Source organism: Lepus europaeus, chromosome 8, assembly GCF_033115175.1.
Source record: "Lepus europaeus isolate LE1 chromosome 8, mLepTim1.pri, whole genome shotgun sequence".
Lineage (NCBI taxonomy): Eukaryota > Metazoa > Chordata > Mammalia > Lagomorpha > Leporidae > Lepus > Lepus europaeus.
Genome location: NC_084834.1, coordinates 103356831 through 103378348, shown reverse-complemented (window position 1 = coordinate 103378348; position 21518 = coordinate 103356831). Strand labels below are relative to the sequence as shown.

Here is a 21518-nt window from a genome sequence, read left to right as displayed (position 1 = left end):
GAGTTGACTGTTGCCACCTGTCGTCAGCATGACCACATTCTCCCCATCCCGCTCCCACCCAATCTTTCTCCTTCTTTTGCTGATAAAGCACAGCACTCTAGTTGATGAAAGGAAGACGTTAACCAAGACCAATTCCTTCTCCTTCCGGTCACTCCTCACAAGGATCTCAGGGTGTCACCTGTGAATCAGGAAATGCTCCCAGCTGACACCTCATTCTTCCTAATTCTGCTTTCATTCCTCAGAGACTTGAGCTACCCACCCCCCATCCAATCTGAAGGACAAAAGCCATTTTTGTAACCAGCAGCCCTTTTTCCTAATTTTAATCGACCTAACCTGTGATCACTATCAATACCATAATCCATTGCCATTATTGTATTTCTTGGTTCCATTTATTCTTTTACAAAACAGCAAGTTAGTGAGAAGCCATAGTGCTGGTTTTCTTGTCAGATTCAGAAGCTTAACTTAAGAACCAGCCTGCCTCTGTTTGCAGTTCAGTGATTCATTTAACTCATGAATGCCGACCACCTACCAAGTAAGCCATCCCAAGCGTCAGTGTTTGCATACACCAAGAGGTACTTGTAGCGAGCAGGAACTCCCTGCAAGGCTCTCATCAAAGCACTTTCATTGTCTTCCTGTGAGTTAGATACAACTATAACCCTAGTTTACTTAGGAGGACCTGAGGCAGATTAAAATCCTTACCTAAGGATTCACAGGCAGTCTAAACGTTCACCAAAGAAGCAGCAAGTATTTGTTCCCAGCAGGAGTGCCAGGCAGTAAGAGGCCTTGGAGTGAGGGAGAAAGGAGCCAAAACAAGCAAGGAAAAAGGAAACTGTAATTTTAAAAAGCAATTACAAGTAGAAATAGAAAGGTAAGGAGTTAAAGGCATCCCTCAAGTTCCATTTTCTATTCAAATATGTGTACTGCTAAACTGACTTACAATAAAGAGAATGTATGGGTGCCTACAGATTGGAACAGGATGACGTACACATAGGAAAAGTGAACCGATACAAAAGTGTTGTTTTTTTTTTTACCAGACCCCAAGTTCCAGATCTGGAATTAGGCTACCAGGGAGTGAAACCGTCAAAGCTGTAAGAGATGCGCTAAAAAGGGATCTTTGTAGATTTCATAAATCGCGGCCTCTGTGGAGAGCCATGAACGTTGGACTAGATTTGATGGTCAAAGGCAGCTATTCGCACCAAGGGTGACTCCATCAGCAAGAGCAGGATCCGGCGGATAAGCCAAGGCACCGCGAGTGCTCCCGTCGGGTAGGGGTGAAGCAGGTTGTCGGGGAACCCAGTGACAGTAAAGACTTGAGTGGCTTCACATTCACCGTAGGCCTCGTCGGAAAGGAAAGGGTAAGTCATGGAAAGATTTTGAGCGGAGGAGAAGGTTTGGGGGAGTTAACGGATAAGCAGCGGGTTGACGGCATAAAGCAGAAAACAGCGACTTGGGGCCTTTCTGCCTAACGACTTCCCTCTGCAGTGAGATGTGCCGCAGCGCTGTTGGAAGCGGAGGGGCTGGCAAGGACGCAGGGCTGTGAAAGGCATTCCTGGGCAGCGGCGCCTTTGCATGGGAGGAGGGGAGCCCAAGGGCCAGGGGCAGACTAAGTATGTTCCCAAACAGGGAGTGAACCGAGTAGCGCGCGCGCGCACACACACACACACACACACACCACTCTCCAAAAGCAGCTCCTGGAACGCCAGCCCAGGCCGAAGGCCGACTTCCATTCATTCAAGTTTTGCCTGTCACCCACGGCAGCGGGAACTAAAACCACCCACTCTCCACCAGCAGGTGACCCCAAGAAGCAAACCAACTCATCTGGTCGGCGCCCGCCACCTCCTCCCGCGCGAGTCCCAGAGCCAGGTGGAAAAGTTTGGGGAGGAGTCCTCGGCCAGCCAGCAGGACATTTTTTCATTCTCCAGCCACTGCTCTCAGGTGCGCTCCTCCGAGGGAGGATGACATGGAGAGTCCTCGCCGGGGGCCGAGATTAGGAAACTCCGGGCACTTTGCACCTCACCCCGCTAGTCAGGCCTCCGCAGGCTCCTCCCTAGACTTATAAAGGTCGCAGCGCCGGGCAGTGGCGCACACTTGCCTGCGAGGCCCGCAGTCCGAGGGTCACTGCTGACGCGCGGCCCCTGCAAGCTCTCAGCGGCGCTCCAGCCACAGCCCCCAGCGCGTCCAGCACTCCCGGCCTCGCCGCCCGCCGCCCGCCGCCCGCCTTGCAGCCCCTGCGCCCGTGCGCTCCGCCTACGCTCGCCGCCGGGACGAGGATGGAGATGCGCCGCGCGAGCCTCGTGCCGCAGCTGCTGCTCTGCCTGGGTAAGCCCTCGTCCGACCCGGTTCCTGTGCACTTGTCATCCGACAAGGACGGAGGTGTCCGCGGGTTCAAGTGCACTCCACGTAAAGGCACCGTCGTGCCTTTCCCCAGGGGTGTGTGGGGGAATGGGGGCTAAAAATGCCTTTCATTGAAATATTTATTACTGCTGTATATCTTATGCATGAAATCTCTTCATTAAACAAGATTAAAAAGTGATAAGCTTTCGGTTTTTCTTTTGAAAACTTGCCGTTTCTAGAAATGTAAAGACCTGGAACGCACTGTTGTTAATATACCATGTTTTATTCCTTCTGGTTGGAGGGTGAAAGGAGTAGGGGGTGGACCTCCGCATAAAGAATGGTTTTACAAAAAAATACTGTACCTCCCTCTCTCTTGCACGCAGTTTGCTAAAAGCTAGCCAGGTTAAGTTTCCTAGGGGCACTGGTGTGCGTCATGGTCTTGTTGGCTGGAGGTCCTGCTGTTCTCGGGTAGCTGGAGTGGAGGGAATGTGGAGGGAATGAGAGGAGGTAGGTCCTGGCACTTGCCACCGCCCGCGGCCCGGACACCTACCGCTTCCGGCTTTCCCAGCAGCAGGCGCCTCCAGAGGCCCGGCCAGTCTTTGCACTTGCTGCTAATTGCATCTACTCGCAGAAGGTATTATTGTGGGTTTCCCTATTTGAGAGAATTTTGAGTTTTTTAGGCAGAAAAAAAAAAAAATCCCGATACATGTTTTCAGGATTGAAAAAAAAAAATCACTTTTCCCTAATTCCTTAAACTTCCAGGGGAGTTTGCAGTTGTACTCATATATGAATACTGTAATAAGGAAATAAAAGCCACAAGTCTCACATTCTTCCTGGAGTTGCAAGGAGGTGAATTCCCATAGCTAACTCTTCCTTTGCAGAATATGACAGCTAAATTATGACTTTGACACACCTTATCTCAGGGGTTGGGAGATATAATGAGATGCATACTATGCATAGTTGGAAATTATACGTTCAAGTTCAGGAATATAAATGGAAACTGGACCTGTGGTTTTTGCCAAAATTGATCTAAGAATGATCTGCTAGAAAATTCTAAGTAAATAATGTAGCTTGGCAGTCTTTGTTTTCAGATCTCTGTGACAAGAAAGAATCAGAAAGGTGATAGTCTTCCTAGAGTTAGAAATTAATCCAGAGGTCAGAGAATGGCTTAGCACTTTATTTTTGTTCCACCTGTAAGGTTGTGTCTGAACAATGCAACTTTCTGTTCTTAGCATCTCATTGAATATTCTAATTTGAGACAGCAAGGACCTATGAATAGCCTACTTACTACCCACCAAGTATGTGTGTGTTGTCTGTTTTTGTTGTCATGAAAGTGCTTACCTCCTTTATTGCATTACTTAATTATAGTTCACCTATTTCATCAGCCGCCAAGCCCATTTCCAAATGAGCTAGGCCAGTTTCTGTTTTCCCAGTTTGTTTAGATATTTCTCTGCCACTAGGAAAGTTCCTGTTTGAAGTTCTGTATCTTTATGCTTTACCTAGATATGCAGGTCTTATAGTTTGATTCTAGAACACTGGGGGAAAAGGCAAGGTCCTTTCTTACTTCTGAAGTTACCTTTATTTTCTCCTAGTAGAAGATTACCTAGAAATACTTTCCCCAAACTCTGTCCTTTGAAAAAAAGACTTTTATCTAAGATTCAGCTTTCATTTTAATATTGGTATTCTGTAGAATTCATAAAATAAAGATTCAACTCTCTACCTTTAAATATGCAGATTTAAATTGTTATACACTAACATAATCATTTAGTTGTTTCAAATTTTTAGACACATTGGATATTGATGTTCTTGTTTAATGGATTGGAGAACTGGCCCAAGTTCGTGTAGACCTGAAGCTGTAAGCTGTGAATTCACACCTGGATTAGTTCGTACTTTTAGCCTAATGAACCCTAAATAAAAAGGTTGAGACAACCAACACTGGATAACATTTTTCTCAGTAACCTATAATATATATTGGAGCTGAATTATCTTTTTTTAATCTTATGGTTTCTCTCAGAGGAGAACTTTTTTCTCTCTACCTCTGCAGTTATGCTTGGAACTCTCTAATGAAATGAAACCTTTTCATTCACGCCCAAGTGGAGTTTTGAACATATTTTTGAATGACATCTCCAAGGCAGTGTAATCCGTGTTCATCATACAAGGACAGAGAGCCCTACAAAGTAAACATTCTTTCTTGACAATGCAGAAGTATAGATTTCAATGAGACCATTGGCTTGCCCTAGATCATCGCTGTTGACCTGAGAGTTTGTGAGCTACCTGAGTCTTAGTATACCTGAGATGACACAACTTGGCAGAAAATATGATGACTGGCCTCTCCTGTCTGCATTTTGACCCCAGAACCCTAATTGCACTTTGCATTGTCTTGCCACATGAGCAGCCTGGGTAATTGAGGTGTCTGGTTCTACTCGGGACCCAAATCCCCAAGTTGGCAGGGAATTAACAATTACCAGATGCCTACTGTATGCCAACCACATTGTCTGTTAAGTGCCTTACACACATTACCTCATTTTCTCCTAACAATATGAAGGATTAACCCAGTTTTGAAGAAAGGAAGGCTGAAGGGAGTCAGATTTCTCATAAGGAATTTTTTTTAAGATTTATTTTATTTGAAAGACAGAGTTAGAGAGGCAGCGGCAGAGAGAGAGAGAGAGAGAGAGAGGGAGAGAGAGAGAGAGGTCTTCCTTCCATTGGTTCACTCCCCAGATGGCTGCAATTGATGGATTTGTGCTGATCCGAAACCAGGAGCCAGGAGCCAGGAGCCAGGAGCATCTTCTAGGTCTCCCATGCAGGTGCAGGGGCTCAAGGACTTGGGCCATTTTATACTGCTTTTTCAGGCCACAGCAGAGAGCTGGATTGGAAGTGGAGCAGCTAGAAATCAAACCTGTGCCCATATGGGATGCCAGCACTACAGATGGTGGCTTTAGCCGCTAAACCACAGCACCTGCCAGCACCCTCTCATAAGGAATTAAGTATAGTCAATGGCAAGGCTACCCTATCACTACACAGAATGTGCCAATGGGCCTCAGAGATGGCAGGAGCACAGTAAAACAACAGGTTCTTACAAAAGTTCCAACATGTTCTGAAGCTTTCCTAGGGCTTAGAACTTATTATGAAGACAGTACATATATGTACAGAATTGGGCTTTCTGATTCATTTCAAAATAAGGGACAGAAAACATGTGACGTTTTTAAGATTTACTTATTTATTTATTTATTTACTTGAAAGAGTTACAGAGAGAGAAAGGGAGAGGGAAAATGAGAGGTAAAGAGAGAGAGAAAAGGGAGAAGAGAGAGAGAATCTTCCATCTGCTAGTTCACTCCCTAAATGGCCACAACAGCTAGGATTGGGCCAGACTTGAGACAGAGGGTTCTTCCATCTGCAGGTTCACTCCCCAATGGCCACAATGACCAGGGATGGGCTGGGTCAAAACCAGGAGCAAGAGCTTCATCCACATCTGACAAGTAGGTGCAGGGGCCCAAGCACTTGGACCATCTTCCACTGCTTTCCTAGGAGTGTTAGCAGGGAGCTGGATCGGAAGTGAGGCTGGGACTCAAACCGGGGCCCATATGGTGTGCTGGAATCTCAGGCAGTGGCTTTACCTACTATGCCACAACGCCAACCCCCATTTTATGTAATTTTTATTCCTTGTGTCCTTTTTATATTATTATGAATTGAATATAGCTTCAATAAGAAACCAAGTCAGAGTCTACCACCCATTCCTTAGAGCAGTAGATATAGTTTTTCTGGTTACAAATAAAACCTATTACATTCACAAAATCACTATGTGAAAACTGAATTTCAATATTGTCTGTTCATTTTTGCACAAGAAACTTCTATTTCCTGCTCAAGTGTCACCCATGAGATGCAAATGTCAAGTAAGAAATACTCTTCGAAGAGACTGTAAATTAAGACGTGGTTTCCTCATCCCTCAATTTTCACTCTGAATATAGGTTTATGCAAACTGTCTAATTAATACAGTTGTAACTACTGTTGGGGACATTCCATTAGAAGACAATGGGATGGCAGCCCAAAGCTGTAACATGAAAGGTGCTCAGGGAGGAGTAGCCTGGTAGCCTTGGCCTTGCTATAGCAATTCAGAAACCTTTGGTAAAAGGAAGTGGTGAGGCACACTCAGTGTCCTCTGGCCATGCAGTTTATGTAAGACTGGGCGTTGGGTTACAGAGCAGATAAAGGTTCAATGGCATTCCAAGTTGAAGTCACGATTTAAATAACCATGATACTATTTATGACATGCAGCATGATTTATACTTGTCCAGAAAAAAAGTGAAGCCTCAATTTCTTACGTCAAAACCCCCGACTTTAAATTTGAAGCAGGAAAGTAACTGATACACACATAAATGCATTTTTACCTATGTCACCTTTTATAATTTTGAATTATAGATATTGTTCATAGGATATAGATTTTACACCACAGTTCTTTCATTTTATACTTCCAGAAAGATCCGTTCCTCCTTGAGCCTCATTTTCTCATTTGTAAAATGTGAATCATTGATCAGGTCAGGTTAAGTGGTAAAAAATGCTTTCAAAACCTTGGCTGTCATCACCATTGTCATCATCATCAAAGTGCTTTCTCACAAAAAGGTGTCATTTGATTCTTACAGTAATACATTTTTAGTGAGAAAACATACTGTTGTTTCCATTTTACAAAGGAGCAAGCAGATTTAGGAGTTAAATAGTATATAATGCTTCATGTTTGAATCTATTGTACCCTCTGCTCTGTATGCCCCAAATCACTCTGCACTGTGGGTGAAAGCTCTTCTTACCGTTAGGACTGAAGAAAAGTGTCACTTTCTTAGGTAAGTCTGATAAGCCCAGTTCCCCTCCACTCCATTATGTCTTTCTGTTTTCTTGAGTCCTACACTTGTCACATCGCATAGTGTACATCCAAGCCTCCGTCCTTACTGCTGCTGTACCGATTTTCTGCCATTTGTACTGTGACTTAGACTCAACACTCAATGAATGTCTGCTAGGCAGGTGATTAGATTGATCCAACATTCTTACCATCAGGTTTTGACTCCTGTTAAAAATCTGCTCAAGAATGGTATTTTGAGATTAAGTGATAGTTTTTTGAAAACTAGATTTTGTTGTTTCTGATAAAATCTAATAATTTTTCTTCCCATTCTCCAAACACCTCTTATTACAGTCTGTATTCACTGATGGTATGCCTACACAAAATTCAAATACATCTGTACTATGTAGATGTGTGTGAGAGAGACAGAGAGAGATGAGTTGCTAGCTGATTGACTGATGGATAGCCAGTAGGAGAAAGAGAAGTATTATTTCAGAAATGAAGGGAGCTTCAGAGCAATCTACCAAACTCTGTTACCACCTCAACCCCATTCCTGCTTCCTGGTCACAATTTTCAGAGACAAGAAAATTCAGTTGCAGAGGTAAAATTAAGAACCTGAGCTAGAACTGAATTCCATTATGCAGGGGTTTTCAACCTTGGCCCTGTTGACATGGTTGGCTAATCCGTCATTTTGGGCTGTCTGTGCATTGCAGGGTGTTTAGCAGCAACCCTGGTCTCTACCCACTAGGTGTCAGCAGTAGCTACTCCAAGTGTGACAACTACAATCCTCTTCAAATGTTGCCAAATATTCCTGATTGACAAAATTGCTCCTTGCTGAGAACCACTGACTAAATGTTTATTTTACTGCTGTAGCACATTGCCATCCATAACTCACAGTTTTAATGATGACTGCTTGAATTTACCAACACAAATATGATTAACGTACACTGGAATGAAATATAAAACTTATTCTCCTGTTTAAAAAAAAAACAGCATAGCAATTTTCATTGCTGATTTTGGCACAGTTTACTCAAGGTCTGTATTTCCCACTGCCACATAAATATGGATAGGCAGTCTGTGGACTTCAAACTCAAATTCACTCACTCATTATGTCCTCTCTTCAGGCCCCATTGCCATCACAAGCCTGCTGCCTTGACTCTGTTTTCTTCTGTGTTAATGGCATCATCCTCCTTGCTGTTTTCTGGCCAAAAAGTTTTCTCCTTTTGACTCTCTCCCCTGTTGTCTGGTCTCATCAAATCCATTTAGGGCAGGAACTCTGTCTTTTGTACCACTTTTCCTTTTGACATCTTGTTCAACGTTGTGTATACAAAGAACTTTGATTGGATTGTTTTGAGTAAACATCATTTGACATATGTAGTTACTAAATGCAAGTATAGAAGTTGCCTCCTCCTCCTTTTCTGTTCACCAGGTTGTAACTAAGCCCTTTCCACCCTGGTATCAAATTACGGTTGTGTATTTGCCTCTCATTGAAGTTAAGGTCTCCAATTTTAACCCCAGCTATATTTTCACAAAGCAGTTTCTTAGCAGCTTCCAGTATGTGAGTCACAGGATGTTGTCTCTTTGAGTAAAAGCAATTGGCTTTGAGACTTTTAAATTTTCTTTTGTGTGTTCACTTTCTCCTCATTTATTTATTTACTTCTTGTATTCAAAGATTAAACCACTATCTGTTTACAAACTCCTGTTCAGCAATAGGCTTCTACAGATAAAGCAAGATGATTAACCTGCTTCTAAAAATGCCATGAAATGTTCCAAGCTTCAGGCTACCATATTGGCCATAAGGGAAGGACAGCAAATGGCAGATACTCAGAGTCTGTGATTATGCCTCTTCAGGACACTTTTGTCTTGGAACTAGGCTATAAGATTCATTTGAAAGGCTGGATTGGACCTGGAGGGGCAGAAGTACTCAGGAAAATGGAAGAGAGTACAAGTGGAACGCGCTCTAAAGAGGCTCTTCCATAAACGATTTCTTGAGGATAAAAGAAGTATTCCTAGTGGCAAAGTTGAAGTAATCATCTAGAAAGGATCAATCCTATTAGGGGAAGCAAGCTCTTGATCACAAAATTCAAAAGCACTCAAGTTAATATGATTTAACCCTTCACCAAGAGTTGGTTTGCCTTCCTCTACATCATAGAAGCACTTCTGATACGGGCAAGGTATATATCTTTAAACTCATTTTTAGGGTAAAATAAATAATTTGCTTATATTTTGACACACAGATTCTTAATTTGAACAGCTTTAAGTATTGTTTGATGACTAAGATATATGTATGATTTGGAAATTACCACTAAAATTGAAGAGCATAGTTAATGTCTATAAGTTGAAAGATATGTCATTAAATCTTGCCACTTGAGAAGGAAGATTCTATGGATATCTTTTAAAACTTTTTGAGAGATTTACTTACTTCTTTGAAAGGCAGAGTTACACAGAGACAGGAAGAGACAGAGAGGGATATCTTTCATCTGCTAGTCAACTCTCCAAATGGCTGCAACTACCAGGGTTGAGCCAGACCAGTCAGGAGCCAGGTGCTTCATCTGAATCTCCTTTGTGGGTTGCAGAGGACCAAATACTTGGACCATCTTCTAGTGCTTTTCCAGGTATGTTAACAGGGAGCTGAATGTGAAGCAGAGCAGCTGGGACTTGAATTGGCACTCATATTGGATGTGGCGTTGCAGACAGTGGCTTAACCTGTTACTCCACAACTCTGGCTCCTATTTTTTTAAAACTTAAAATTAGAAAAAAACAGTTGTTAGTAAACTATTGTTATAGCAACACCTGGTTTCATGCTGTTTTGGCTCAAATTGTTAGTTTTAACATTTATCTCCATGTCAACACTGTGGCATAGTGGGTTAAGCCTCTGCATGCATTGCCGGCATAGCACATAGGTAATGGTTCGAGACCCGGCTGCTCCACTTCCGATCCAGCTCTCTGCTATGGCCTGGGAAAGCAGTGGAAGATGGCCCAAGTCCTTGGGTCCCTGCTCCCATGTGGGAGACCCAGAAGAAACTCCTGGCTCCTGGCTTCGGCTCAGCTCTGGCCATTGAGGCCATCTGGGGAATGAACCAGCAGATGGAAGACCTCTCTGTCTCTCTGTCTCTCTGCCTCTCCTTCTTCCTGTGTAACTCTGACTTTCAAATAAATAAATAAATCTTTAAAAAAAGTATCTCTAGTGACATAATTACTTGTAAGATTAACAATAAAATAATTAATATTGTTAATATGTAAAATAGGGTGATAGCTGGTAGAAGGCAAGGTAAGTTTTCATACATTCACTAATAGCATATGAATATATTCTCTGAAAAGTAGGTTACTACTGGAAATTACTGACTGTAAGTCTTTCCAACATCTGATATGATAAAAAGTTTACAATTAGTTTAACCAAGGTGAAGTAAGACATTACTGAATAGTGAAATTTAATTAAAAACAGAGATATCAGAAAAATTGAGAGGGTATGTTCAATCTTTGAAAGTATGTAAGACCTAACAAGCCTACTATGTTACAGATAAATCCTAAAATTATAGACTGCCATGGAAGAAGATTGAAAACTAACAGTCCATCAGTAGGCTGGCATGTGACCACAGCAAATGTGTGAACAAAGCGGATTTTGCTACCTGTTTGGGCTGGGCAACTACTATGATTCATCATGAGTTGCTGTTCTGGTCTAAATACTCTAAAAAGGGTAAATTTGGGAAATATGGTTCATTGCTTACATTCTGTAACTACATTTTGCTTTGGATCACTTTTATTTGCTTGCTCGTTCCCAGAGGGGCAGTTTTATGCTTGATTTGCAATTGATTTTGCTGACTTGGCTTGGTGAGGCAGCCAGTGAATCCCATCCTCCTCTGTTTTTGGCTCCTTCTATGTGAGCTCCTCACTGTGACCATTAGGAAGCAAGGTCAAAAGGAGCCATGTGCAATGAAAGGGATGTTGTCTGCACCTGGTATGCTGCCTGATGGTTGGGCAAACTCTTCTTAGTGCTCTGGAGCCCACGGCACTTAGTGTTATCCCCGTTCTGGTCATGGTACTCCACCTCTCCTATACACGCTTCTCAGTGTTGTGTAAGGGTGTGGGCTTGGTCCTGACTCACAGGGAAGAGGAGATTTGTATCCTATGAGTCAGTAGCACCACTTCCTGCTGGCACACTTGAGATTTCACTGGCACACAACCTTTGAAAGGTTCGCCTTTGAAAGGTGAAGGCAGAGAGACAAATAGGCGAGCCTCACACTCAAAACTCATTTGGAAATTTAACAAAAATAATGTCTTCTGAAGGGATTTTGACTCCTATAGCTGTATTTTTTTTTTTAAGATTTATTTATTTGAGAGAGTTACAGAGGGAGGAAGGGACAGAGAGAGAGAGGTCTTCCATCTGTTGGTTTACTCCCCAGATGGCTGCAATGGCCAGGGCTGAGCTAGATTGAAGCCAAGAGCCAGAAGCTTCATCTGAATGTCTCATGTGGGTGGAGAGACCCAAACACTTGGATCATCTTCTGCTGCTTTTCCCAGGCTTAGTAGGCAGCTAGATTGGAAGTGTACATCCGGGACTTGAACTGGTGCTCATATGGGATGCCAGAAAAGCAGGTGGCAGTTTTACCCACTATAGCTATAACACCAGCCCCTTGTAGCTATGTAGAAATAGAAATTTCAGCTGTCAATTTTAAGCTTACCTATATCACAATGTACAGAATTCCTCTGTATCTTAATCCCCAAGTAGGGTCTCCCACCAGATCTGGTTTTTACACAGACCCTATGCAGTCTTTACTGCCCTACTGAATTATTTTCTTAGCATGTGTTCATTATCAAGAGTTAAAAACTGAAATGTAGTACTTGAACCATAGAGATATTATGTTCAAATTGCACAAAAATCATCAACAAAAGTGAAAAACTAAGGAAATACATTCATTCATTCCACTTTAAAATAATGAGTAGTGACTCTGCAGGGTGGCAAGATGGTGGGTGGACATGTCATTCTGATTATCCCCACAGAGGCACAGGAAAGAATACTTGAGAAACGCTATTGTGGAGCTGTGGAGGTGGACACAGGATTTAGAGCCAATTTTATTGTATTCTTGGCTCCATACCAATAGATTTAGGATGGAACTGCAATTACACACTTTCAGAGAGGTATTAAAATTCTTTACAATTTCATCTGTAAACTAGTCTGCCTTTGGATTAATATAGCAAGTCTCACAGAAACTGTCCTGAGCTATGGACTGTGTCCAAGGGAGCGTCCCAGGTAAGGAAAGCCTAGTTTTCATGGAGGCACACCCTGGGCTGAGCATTCTTCAAATAACAAAGACAAATATTTCACCTGTGGCCTGAGCAACTGGAACAAAATTTCCAAAATGGAAAAACTAACAACTGCTAAAATCCTTAAAAAAAAAAAAAAAAAAAAAAACGGAAGAGGAGGAAGCAACACCTCCAATTAGCTGGATTCTCTAATAGAGTTTGCAGTGGTGAGCAATTCTGAACACGAAAGGTTAGTTTTTGTTTTTTTTTTTTTTTTTTTTTGTAAAGGATGGGGAAACTAACTTCAAATATCCGTTTTTTTCTCCACTGGCTGGCACTTTCCTAGAGGTAGAATTAGTAATGTCCATTCCAAAGCTTTCCTCTGTTGAAGAAGCATGGAGGAATGGAGTGGCTTGTATGTAGACACACACGAGTAGAGCTCCAAAGCGTTGAGGAGGTTGTGTTAAAGGGATTATTTCTTTAGCAGTGAGAATACATGGAAATTATATTGAGAAGTAAAACAAAATTGACTTGGATGATTATTTAGCTCTTCCTCTACAAAAAAAAAAATAATGAAAATAGTTTTCATTACTGTTTAACTATCAATGGAACCCAGGCTCTAGCCATTTTTTTTCTTTGTCATTTTAAGAGGTTTATTTTTTTCTTCTTTTTCTTAATCTGAGAGTAATTGCAGCAGCTCTCAGATATCATGGGGATGAGATTGTCCTAAAACTCTAGAAAGCAGTTTTCAAATCACTGAAAGTGCATGAGACTTGTGATCAAAAGATAGATTCCTAACTTGTTTCTGTGGTCACTAGATAAGAGGTCATAGGCAAAACATTTAATTTAATTGCATTGAGGTTTTTTGAGCTAAAAACTATTTCGAAAGAGGTGCCAAACTTAAAACATAATACAAACTATGATTTCTGATATGTGAAATTTGGTTTTAGAAACAAAAGAATAATTAACTTATTTAACAGATACAAGACTCCTTTGAGAAAAAAAATAGAATTAGTATATTACATGAATTAATTCATTCTATTAAATCCCAAATTATAGGGGCCGGTGCTGTGGTGTACTGTGTAAAGCTTCCACCTGCAGCACCAGCATCCCATATGGGTGCTGGTTCAAGTCCCGGCTGCTCCACTTCCCATTTAGCTCCCTGATAATGTGCCTGGGAAAGCAGCAGAAGGTAGCCAAAGTCCTTGGGCCCCTGTACCCTTGTGCATTCAGAAGTTCCCTATTCAGTCCTGGCATTTTGGTCATTTGGGGAGTAAACCAGCAGACGGAAGCACTCTCTCTCTCTCTGCCTCTTCCTTTCTGTAACTTTGTCTTTCAAATAAACAAATAAATCTTTAAAAAAAATCCAAATTATAAAAAAAAATTATGATCTTATATACCAGTAGAGGGCACTACTCACATACTTCTAGTACTGGAGATTGATGTTGAATGTCAAAGAATAGTCATGGGAGTCTCTGTTATATCAAGACATTTCAGAAAAGTATCATTTAGTTTCATTCTCTCCAAAACTATATAAAGTAGAAAAAGTTAAGACTCAGAGAAACTAATTGATTTATTCAAAGTCATGTGGCTCATGTTTTCTCCTGAAGTTGTCTTTCTGCCATTGTTTATAGCCACTCCTTGAGGTTGAGCACCTGCTCCATTGACAGCTGCCTTCCTTTGTTCTAGTGATTTACACTCTAGTATTATTACCCACTTCAAAGTTCTGACTGTGCCCTACCAAACAACATGTATTCAAGATATTTAAGCTCTTTAATTTCAATTTTCTCATGAGTGCAATAGTAACTTCCTCATTCAGTGAGAGGATCAGATGAGATAATATATGTCAATGGAGTATTACCATGCCTAGCACAGAGTACACAGCTCACAAAATGTTAACTGCTGCTAACTCACCACCACTTCCATCACTGATATCTGTAATACTACAAACAGTTACTCATACTAAATGGGAAGAGTTGTTGAAGTGCACATACCTGAAGCTTAAACAGAAGAAGCCAAATGCTCTTAGGTAAATGTGTGTACAAACAAAAGAATTCTTATCATTTTTTTTGTACAATTCACAAATGACTTGAGTCACTCTGATGCCTATTTTCCAATATTTATCTTTTCACTGGAAATACATGGAACAGCTGGTTCAGACTCTTGCTGTGCAGGCAGAAACTGGATCATAGGGCTCAGTGTGGTTTGTGTGGCACGATGGTCCTTCCCATGTTAGATGAAAGATGAGTTGACCCTCTGTATACTCAAATTTGAAAACTTTGGAAAAATCATGACAATGCTACACATGTGCAAACTTTCCTTTTCCTTACTCTCTGAACAGTACAGTATCATGACTATTTACTTTCTGTTTGCATTGCTTTGGATATTATGAGTATCTAAGGTCTATTATTATATTTTGAGATCTAAGGTCTACAGGATTGCATGCAGATCATATGCAAAAAATACATTTTTGTGTAGGAAAAACTTGTACATTCATACATTTTAGTCCCCACAGGGCATCCTAGGACTAATTCCACGAGTATGTCAAGAAGTGACTGTATTCTGATTTTACTTCAATTACATTTTACTAATTAAAATCCATTTTCCTGTGTAGTACATTCAATGCAATCAGTAACTTAGGCACTTGAAGAATCAACAATAGATGTATCCCAGGATGTGTTTCCTGTTTATTTATTACCATAACTAGAAGCTAGTTTTTATTTGAAGCCTTCTTTTGTGATGTCACCTTTTCTTAAGATTGTATTTATTTATTTGAAAGACAGAGTTACAGAGGAAAAAGCGAGAGAGAGAGAGAGAGAGCAGAAAGAGAAAGAGAGAGAGAGAGAAAGAAAGAGAGAGAGAGAGATCTTCCATTTGCTTGTTCACTCTCCATATGGCTGCAATGGCCAGGATTTGGTAAGGCTGAAGCCAGGAGCAAGGAAGCCCATCCAGGTTTCCTAGGTGGGTGCAGGGACCAAGCTCTTGAGCCATCTCCTGCTACTTTCCCAGGCTCATTAGCATGCTGCTGGATTGGAAACAGCCATGACTCCATAACCTGCTGTACCACAATTCTGGTCCATTTTGACGGGATCTTCTTTGGAGCATCACTCTGAACCTATCATGGAGTAAAACAGTGGAAATTCCCAATGGCTAAGCTTCTTAGGAAATAAAACTTCAAAATTAGACCTTTGGAAAGGAATATTATGAAACATTGCAGGTCAAAGCTTAAGTATGACTGCAGTGTCACAGATTTTACCTTTGGACAGAAGAGTTAGAAGTTCCTTTATTTTCAGTTAAATGCCTGTTTCCACGAACTATTTTCTGTTACAGTTTTAAAGGATGAAATCCTCGCAACAACAAAGTGTTATAAATATGGCATTTGCATTGAAATCCACTTAAGATTTCTTTCCTTGAAACATTAATTAGATATTTATTTTCCCCCACAAATAGGTTTCCATCTTCTACAAGCAGTTCTTGGTACCACCGTAATTCCATCGTGTATCCGGGAGAAGCTGAAGATAACTGCACAGCTTTAGGTAAGCTCAGCTTCATCTATGTTACATCAAAGGACTGCATGGTTTATCACAGAATCGTAAGCTCCAAGACTATAAATATGCAACAATGATAAAAGGGAAAGGATTTGCAGTTATATGCATTTTTTAACCTCCTGGTGATCCAGAGTTCTGGAAAATTTTGTAAACGAGTAAGTAGTGTAGAGGGGCCAAGCATCTAATTACAGGTAAAAATTGATCTTAAAAGAGAGAACAAAGAAAGGCCAATTGCTTTTGGCCATTCCCTGGAATTTTACTGTCACATAGGCAGACTAGATTGCAAGCAAATGAAAAATGTAACCTTGGTACTATTTCTCTCCCTTTCTCTCTCTCTCTCTCTCTCTCTCTCTCTCTCTCTGTGTGTGTGTGTGTGTATATATATATATAAACATATACATACATACATACAAGTATATAATACTATATTACGCTATATGATATAGCACATTACATACATATATAGAAAAGAAAGAAGTCGGGGTCCTTCCTTTCCAGCCACAGTGGCTATTCAGCAAAGCTTTGTGGAGTGCTTAATTTGTGCCAAACATCCTGTGGCTGCAAGATACATCAATAAGTCCTCTGAAGATCTGCAGCCTCGGGCTGTAATCTAGAGGGGAGACAGCTGTTTCTTATTTGTTTTGAGCTACTGAGCCAAGCACTGTGCTGTTCTTGTGCATCAGTTTCTTCAGAGCTTTGCTCAGCCTCCCCCATCTGCCCCTAACCCTTTTCTTCCTTTTTGGTTATTTGGCAAAGAGCAGTAAATCAAGCTACTACTTTTTGTTTAATTTTGTAAGCAATCTTCATTTTAGTAACTAAAAGTGAACTTTACATGGAGATTGTGACACTATTTCTAATGAGGCTGCTATTTTCATTGCTCTGTTTGCCCAATAGAGGCATTTGTAACTCAGAATTAGTCCAATTCATGTTCAAGTCTCATTGTTATAGATGTTGGGAGACCTTCATTACTGATTGTTTTCTGTGGTGGTAACCTCAGCAATTTGGGAACACACTCCCAAACCAGGCTGACTGGCTTAAAAGTCCTCCATAGAGTTAAGATATCTGATTTAATTAACAGTTTCAGCTTGCTGTTGCTTTTGGGAGGATTGAATTTCAGAATTGTTATGAGAGTTGAGAAACTCAGACAAATTTTTTTTGGAGAAGTGACTAATAGCACTATGGAAGGTAATAATGTATGTTTGTTAAACTTACCTTTTCTCTCCTTAAAGGCTATTTTAAAGAATTAAACCTTTGAGTGTTCTGTTTTGTTTAGTCTGTTGGATGTTTTCCTTTGGGTTCAGATATTTATTTTTTGTTCCGTAAAGTGTGACAACTAGAGGAACAATTGTCGAGTGATTGCATTTGCACTTAGTGGTTGCTGTTATGAAATGGTGATTAATGCTCCAGAGAAAACAACAGAATGTATTCACCTTTTCTTTTCCCTCACAGTTCAGATGGAAGACAATCCACGTGTGGCTCAAGTGTCCATCACAAAGTGTGGCTCTGACATGAATGGCTACTGTTTGCATGGGCAATGCATTTACCTGGTGGACATGAATGAAAATTACTGCAGGTAAAAGGCCAAAACTGAACAAGAAGACTTCAAGATCGTATTTCTCCCTCTTAGATTTTGAAGTTGTAATCCCATGGGCTATTAAAATGTAGTTTACATATATACCATTAGCAACTGTAGAGGCTTTTTTTTTCTTTCTTTTATTTTTAATTAGGAAAGAAAGCACAACTTTCAGAATGTGCAGAGAGCTCAGGGGTACAGCATGGAGAGTTTCAGAAGCCTTCCTCACCCTGTTGCTGTGACAGCAGCTCCACCTTTAAATATTTTCACAGGGCTTGTGTGGCCACTGTTGTGTTAAGAGTTGATTCCAATGATTGGGATAGAAAGCATCTAAATCCCACAAAAATCACAAAGCATCATCCTAGAGAACCAGCCACCCTTGCGGTTGAACAAAACTGGCATTTGCTACCACAATTCAGCCTGCAAGCCACGTGGAGCCCTCTTCTCAATGTTGACCCAACTGTAGAATCAATCTTTGAATCCATCTTTACAACTTTTAGTAAATATCACGGAGTTTCCACATTGCAGTGTGAAAGTCATTCCTACAAAACTAATTCATATTCATGAAGTCTTTCTTAAATAACCGATTTTTCTCCCATACTACCCTTTAGGTGTGAAGTGGGCTACACTGGAGTCCGATGTGAACATTTCTTTCTAACCGTCCACCAACCCTTGAGCAAAGAATATGTGGCTTTGACTGTGATTCTTATCATCTTGTTTCTTGTCATAATTGCCGGTTCCATATACTATTTCTGCAGATGGTAAGTCAGTGTATTTTTGCACTCCACTTTTATAAATTACTTTCAAACAACGTGAATCTAAACATGGCAAAAAAATTGAACTAAGTAGCCGGCGCCGTGGCTTAACAGGCTAATCCTCCGCCTTGCAGCGCCGGCACACCGGGTTCTAGTCCCAGTCGGGGCACCGATCCTGTCCCGGTTGCCCCTCTTCCAGGCCAGCTCTCTGCTGTGGCCAGGGAGTGCAGTGGAGGATGGCCCAAGTGCTTGGGCCCTGCACCCCATGGGAGACCAGGATGAGCACCTGGCTCCTGCCATCAGAACTGCGCGGTGCGCTGGCCGCAGCGTGCCTACCGCGGTGGCCATTGGAGGGTGAACCAACGGCAAAAAGGAAGACCTTTCTCTCTGTCTCCCTCTACTGTCCACTCTGCCTGTCCAAAAAAAAAAAAAAAAAAATTGAACAAAGTACCAAAGAAAGATAACCTGCACTGATGTTATTTACCAAGATATTTTACCTGCTGAATGGCTGAATTTAACTCATTTATTATCTCTGTTCCTCGTTAACTATGTGACCCTGTGCATCCAACTGGGAGTATGAGCTCCTTCCTCTATAAAATATAGACATATTTTTATCATCAGCAACTACAAAGTTTTTTTTTAAAGTACTAAATATAACACTGTACAGATGAAAGTGAACCAGAAAGCATGATGGTGTTCCTACATATAGCTCCTTGAATCTAATTTATTAGGTTTGGAGTGGATATTTGGCATACTGGTTAAGATGCCAGTGTCAGCTGGGATACCTACATCCCATGTTGGAATGCTTGGGTTTGAGTCCTGGCTCCACTTCCAGTCTAGCCTCCCACTCATGTGCGTCCTGGGAGGTAGCAGATGATGGTTGAAGTACATGGGTCACTGCCACCAATATGGGAAACCTAGACTGAGTTCTAGGCTCCTGGCTTTGGTATGCTGCAGCCTCAGCTATTGTGTGCATTTGTGGAGTGACCCAGAGGATGGAAGATCTCCCTTCCTCTGTCTCTGTCTCTTTTTCTTTCTCTCTATCCCTCTTTTCAAATAAATAGAAATAAATGAATAAAAAATGAAAAAAGTTGATAGCTTAATGAATGAGTGAATATTCTGAATTGCGATATACCTATGAGACCCTGGGCAGTTTACATAATCTGTTTGTACTTCATTTGCTTCATCTATAAAATGATAATGATAATGGTGATTATGAGGATAAAATAAATAATACTTATATAGCACTTAAACCTTGCCAATCGCTTAATTAATGCCTGATAAATGCTATTATAATTTGGATTGGTGATATCAATATATTAGTGTGATGGGTAGAATATAGTAATGTAGGGTGATATTTGAAATACTAGTTCTTTAATAGAATGACTGAAAGAAGGAAAGAGAAAGAGGGAGGGGGGAGAGAGAGACAGACAGAATGGAGAGAAAGAGAGAGAGAAAGCAGGCAAAACCCAGGTTCAAAGGTGGTCACATGTTCTCCTGCAGTTTCACAATATTCGTGATCTGGTTTGAGCCTCTGAGAAGTCCTTTAACTGTTTTACCTTTTCCTTCTGAAATTGTTTCATGAGCAAATCCTGCCCCTTTTTCCCTCCTATCATCTTGTCCAACCTAAACCTGTTTACATTTGTCATTTTGGGAACTCTATGTGAATGTACATTTGGAATCTATGTATTTGTTTTCTCTTGTTGTTAATATACTTTGCTCATATCGCTACTGATTATAGGCCTAACAGTTTCATTTCTGAATATTTCCAGGTATAAAAATCGAAAAAGTAAAGAAACAAAGAAGGAATATGAAAGGGTGACCTCCAGGGATCCAGGGTTGCCACAAGTCTGAATGGCGCCATTTACCTATGGGCAGGGATGCATAACTTGCCTGGTTAATGGTTGATTCCTATTTTATTAATAATATTTATATTGGGTCACATGTTAGGTCAACAACTGTATATTTTTAATATACTTGGAAAATGTTTTTATTTTTGTTTTTAACAATTTGCTAAGATATAATATGTAAAATATATTTAATACCAACAGGGAACTGATATTTTTGTAAGAAATAATTTCCTGAGCTGAATACTTCATTGAAAGCTCCGAAGCTTTTGTGCCTGCTACACAGTGCTTTGGAGTGAGTAGTGCCCAGTTTGTGGCTGAGAAAGCGACAGATTTCTATAAGCCTAAATATATCATAAAATTAATTTAAATAGTATATTTTTAGTCCTCAAATCAATGATAATTGGTTTGACTAGAGCATGGTTTGATAATAAGAGTTGACACTGCTGTGTCATTTATTAAAATAGGAATGCAGTTGGAGAGTGAGAGAAGCAAACACAGGTCATGTGCTGCACAGGACACATTTGTAACACACAGAGCTGGGAAGACCTGGACCTCTGAATCCTCACCTCAGCTGTCATTCAGAAATTAGGGATTGGGAAGGGACTTGGGTGGTTCCCTCTGCCAGCCTGCACTCCTGCAGGTACTAGCTGCTCAGCAACAGATTCTCTTTGAGTCAAATGAACTGCAAACCTTAATTTTTTGTCCTAGTTCATGTGAAAAGTATTTCATGGTGTCACAAAGTTGCATTTTCGTGTAGATGATATTTAGGTGATATAATTGCTGTACATAAGACAACTAGAAAAAAAATCCACACTTGAAGCTAAGATTTATGCTTTTTTTAGAGTATTTATTTTCAAAGACAGTTTGTTGAAGAATTCTGAGATGAAATTAATTATTATTATTTTATAATATAATAAGACAATAGCTCTTTATATTGTCTAAAGATGGAAAGTAATTTCATTTTTGATTCAAGAGAATTTTAATCTAAAAATAGCTCAATAAGCAGCCCCTTCTAGAATTTAAAACTACATCTTCATTCAAGTGGGAAAAATAGAAAAAAAAAATCAATGTATTTTTCCAAATGAGAAACTCATCTGAAAGATTTTTTTTTTTTTTTTTTGACAGGCAGAGTGGACAGTGAGAGAGAGAGACAGAGAGAAATGTCTTCCTTTTGCCGTTGGTTCACCCTCCAATGGCCGCCGTGGCTGGCGCGCTGTGGCAGGCGCACCGCACTGATCCCAAGGCAGGAGCCAGGTGCTTCTCCTGGTCTCCCATGGGGCGCAGGGCCCAAGCACTTGGGCCATCCTCCACTGCACTCCCAGGCCACGGCAGAGAGCTGGCCTGGAAGAGGGGCAACCGGGACAGAATCCAGCGCCCCAACGGGGA

At 40.9% G+C, this 21518-nt stretch overlaps 1 protein-coding gene across 1 annotated transcript; it reads left to right on the top strand.

Moving 5' to 3' along the window:
• The first annotated feature begins 514 nt into the window (after positions 1–514).
• On the top strand, positions 515–20228 carry EREG (epiregulin). Its single transcript, XM_062198924.1, has 8 exons — positions 515–532; positions 1215–1355; positions 1759–1935; positions 2150–2319; positions 15857–15942; positions 17404–17527; positions 18139–18288; positions 20055–20228. The coding sequence occupies exons 1-8, from the start codon at positions 515–517 to the stop codon at positions 20134–20136; spliced, it is 948 nt and encodes a 315-aa protein (XP_062054908.1). The 3' UTR covers positions 20137–20228.
• Positions 20229–21518: the final 1290 nt, after the last annotated feature.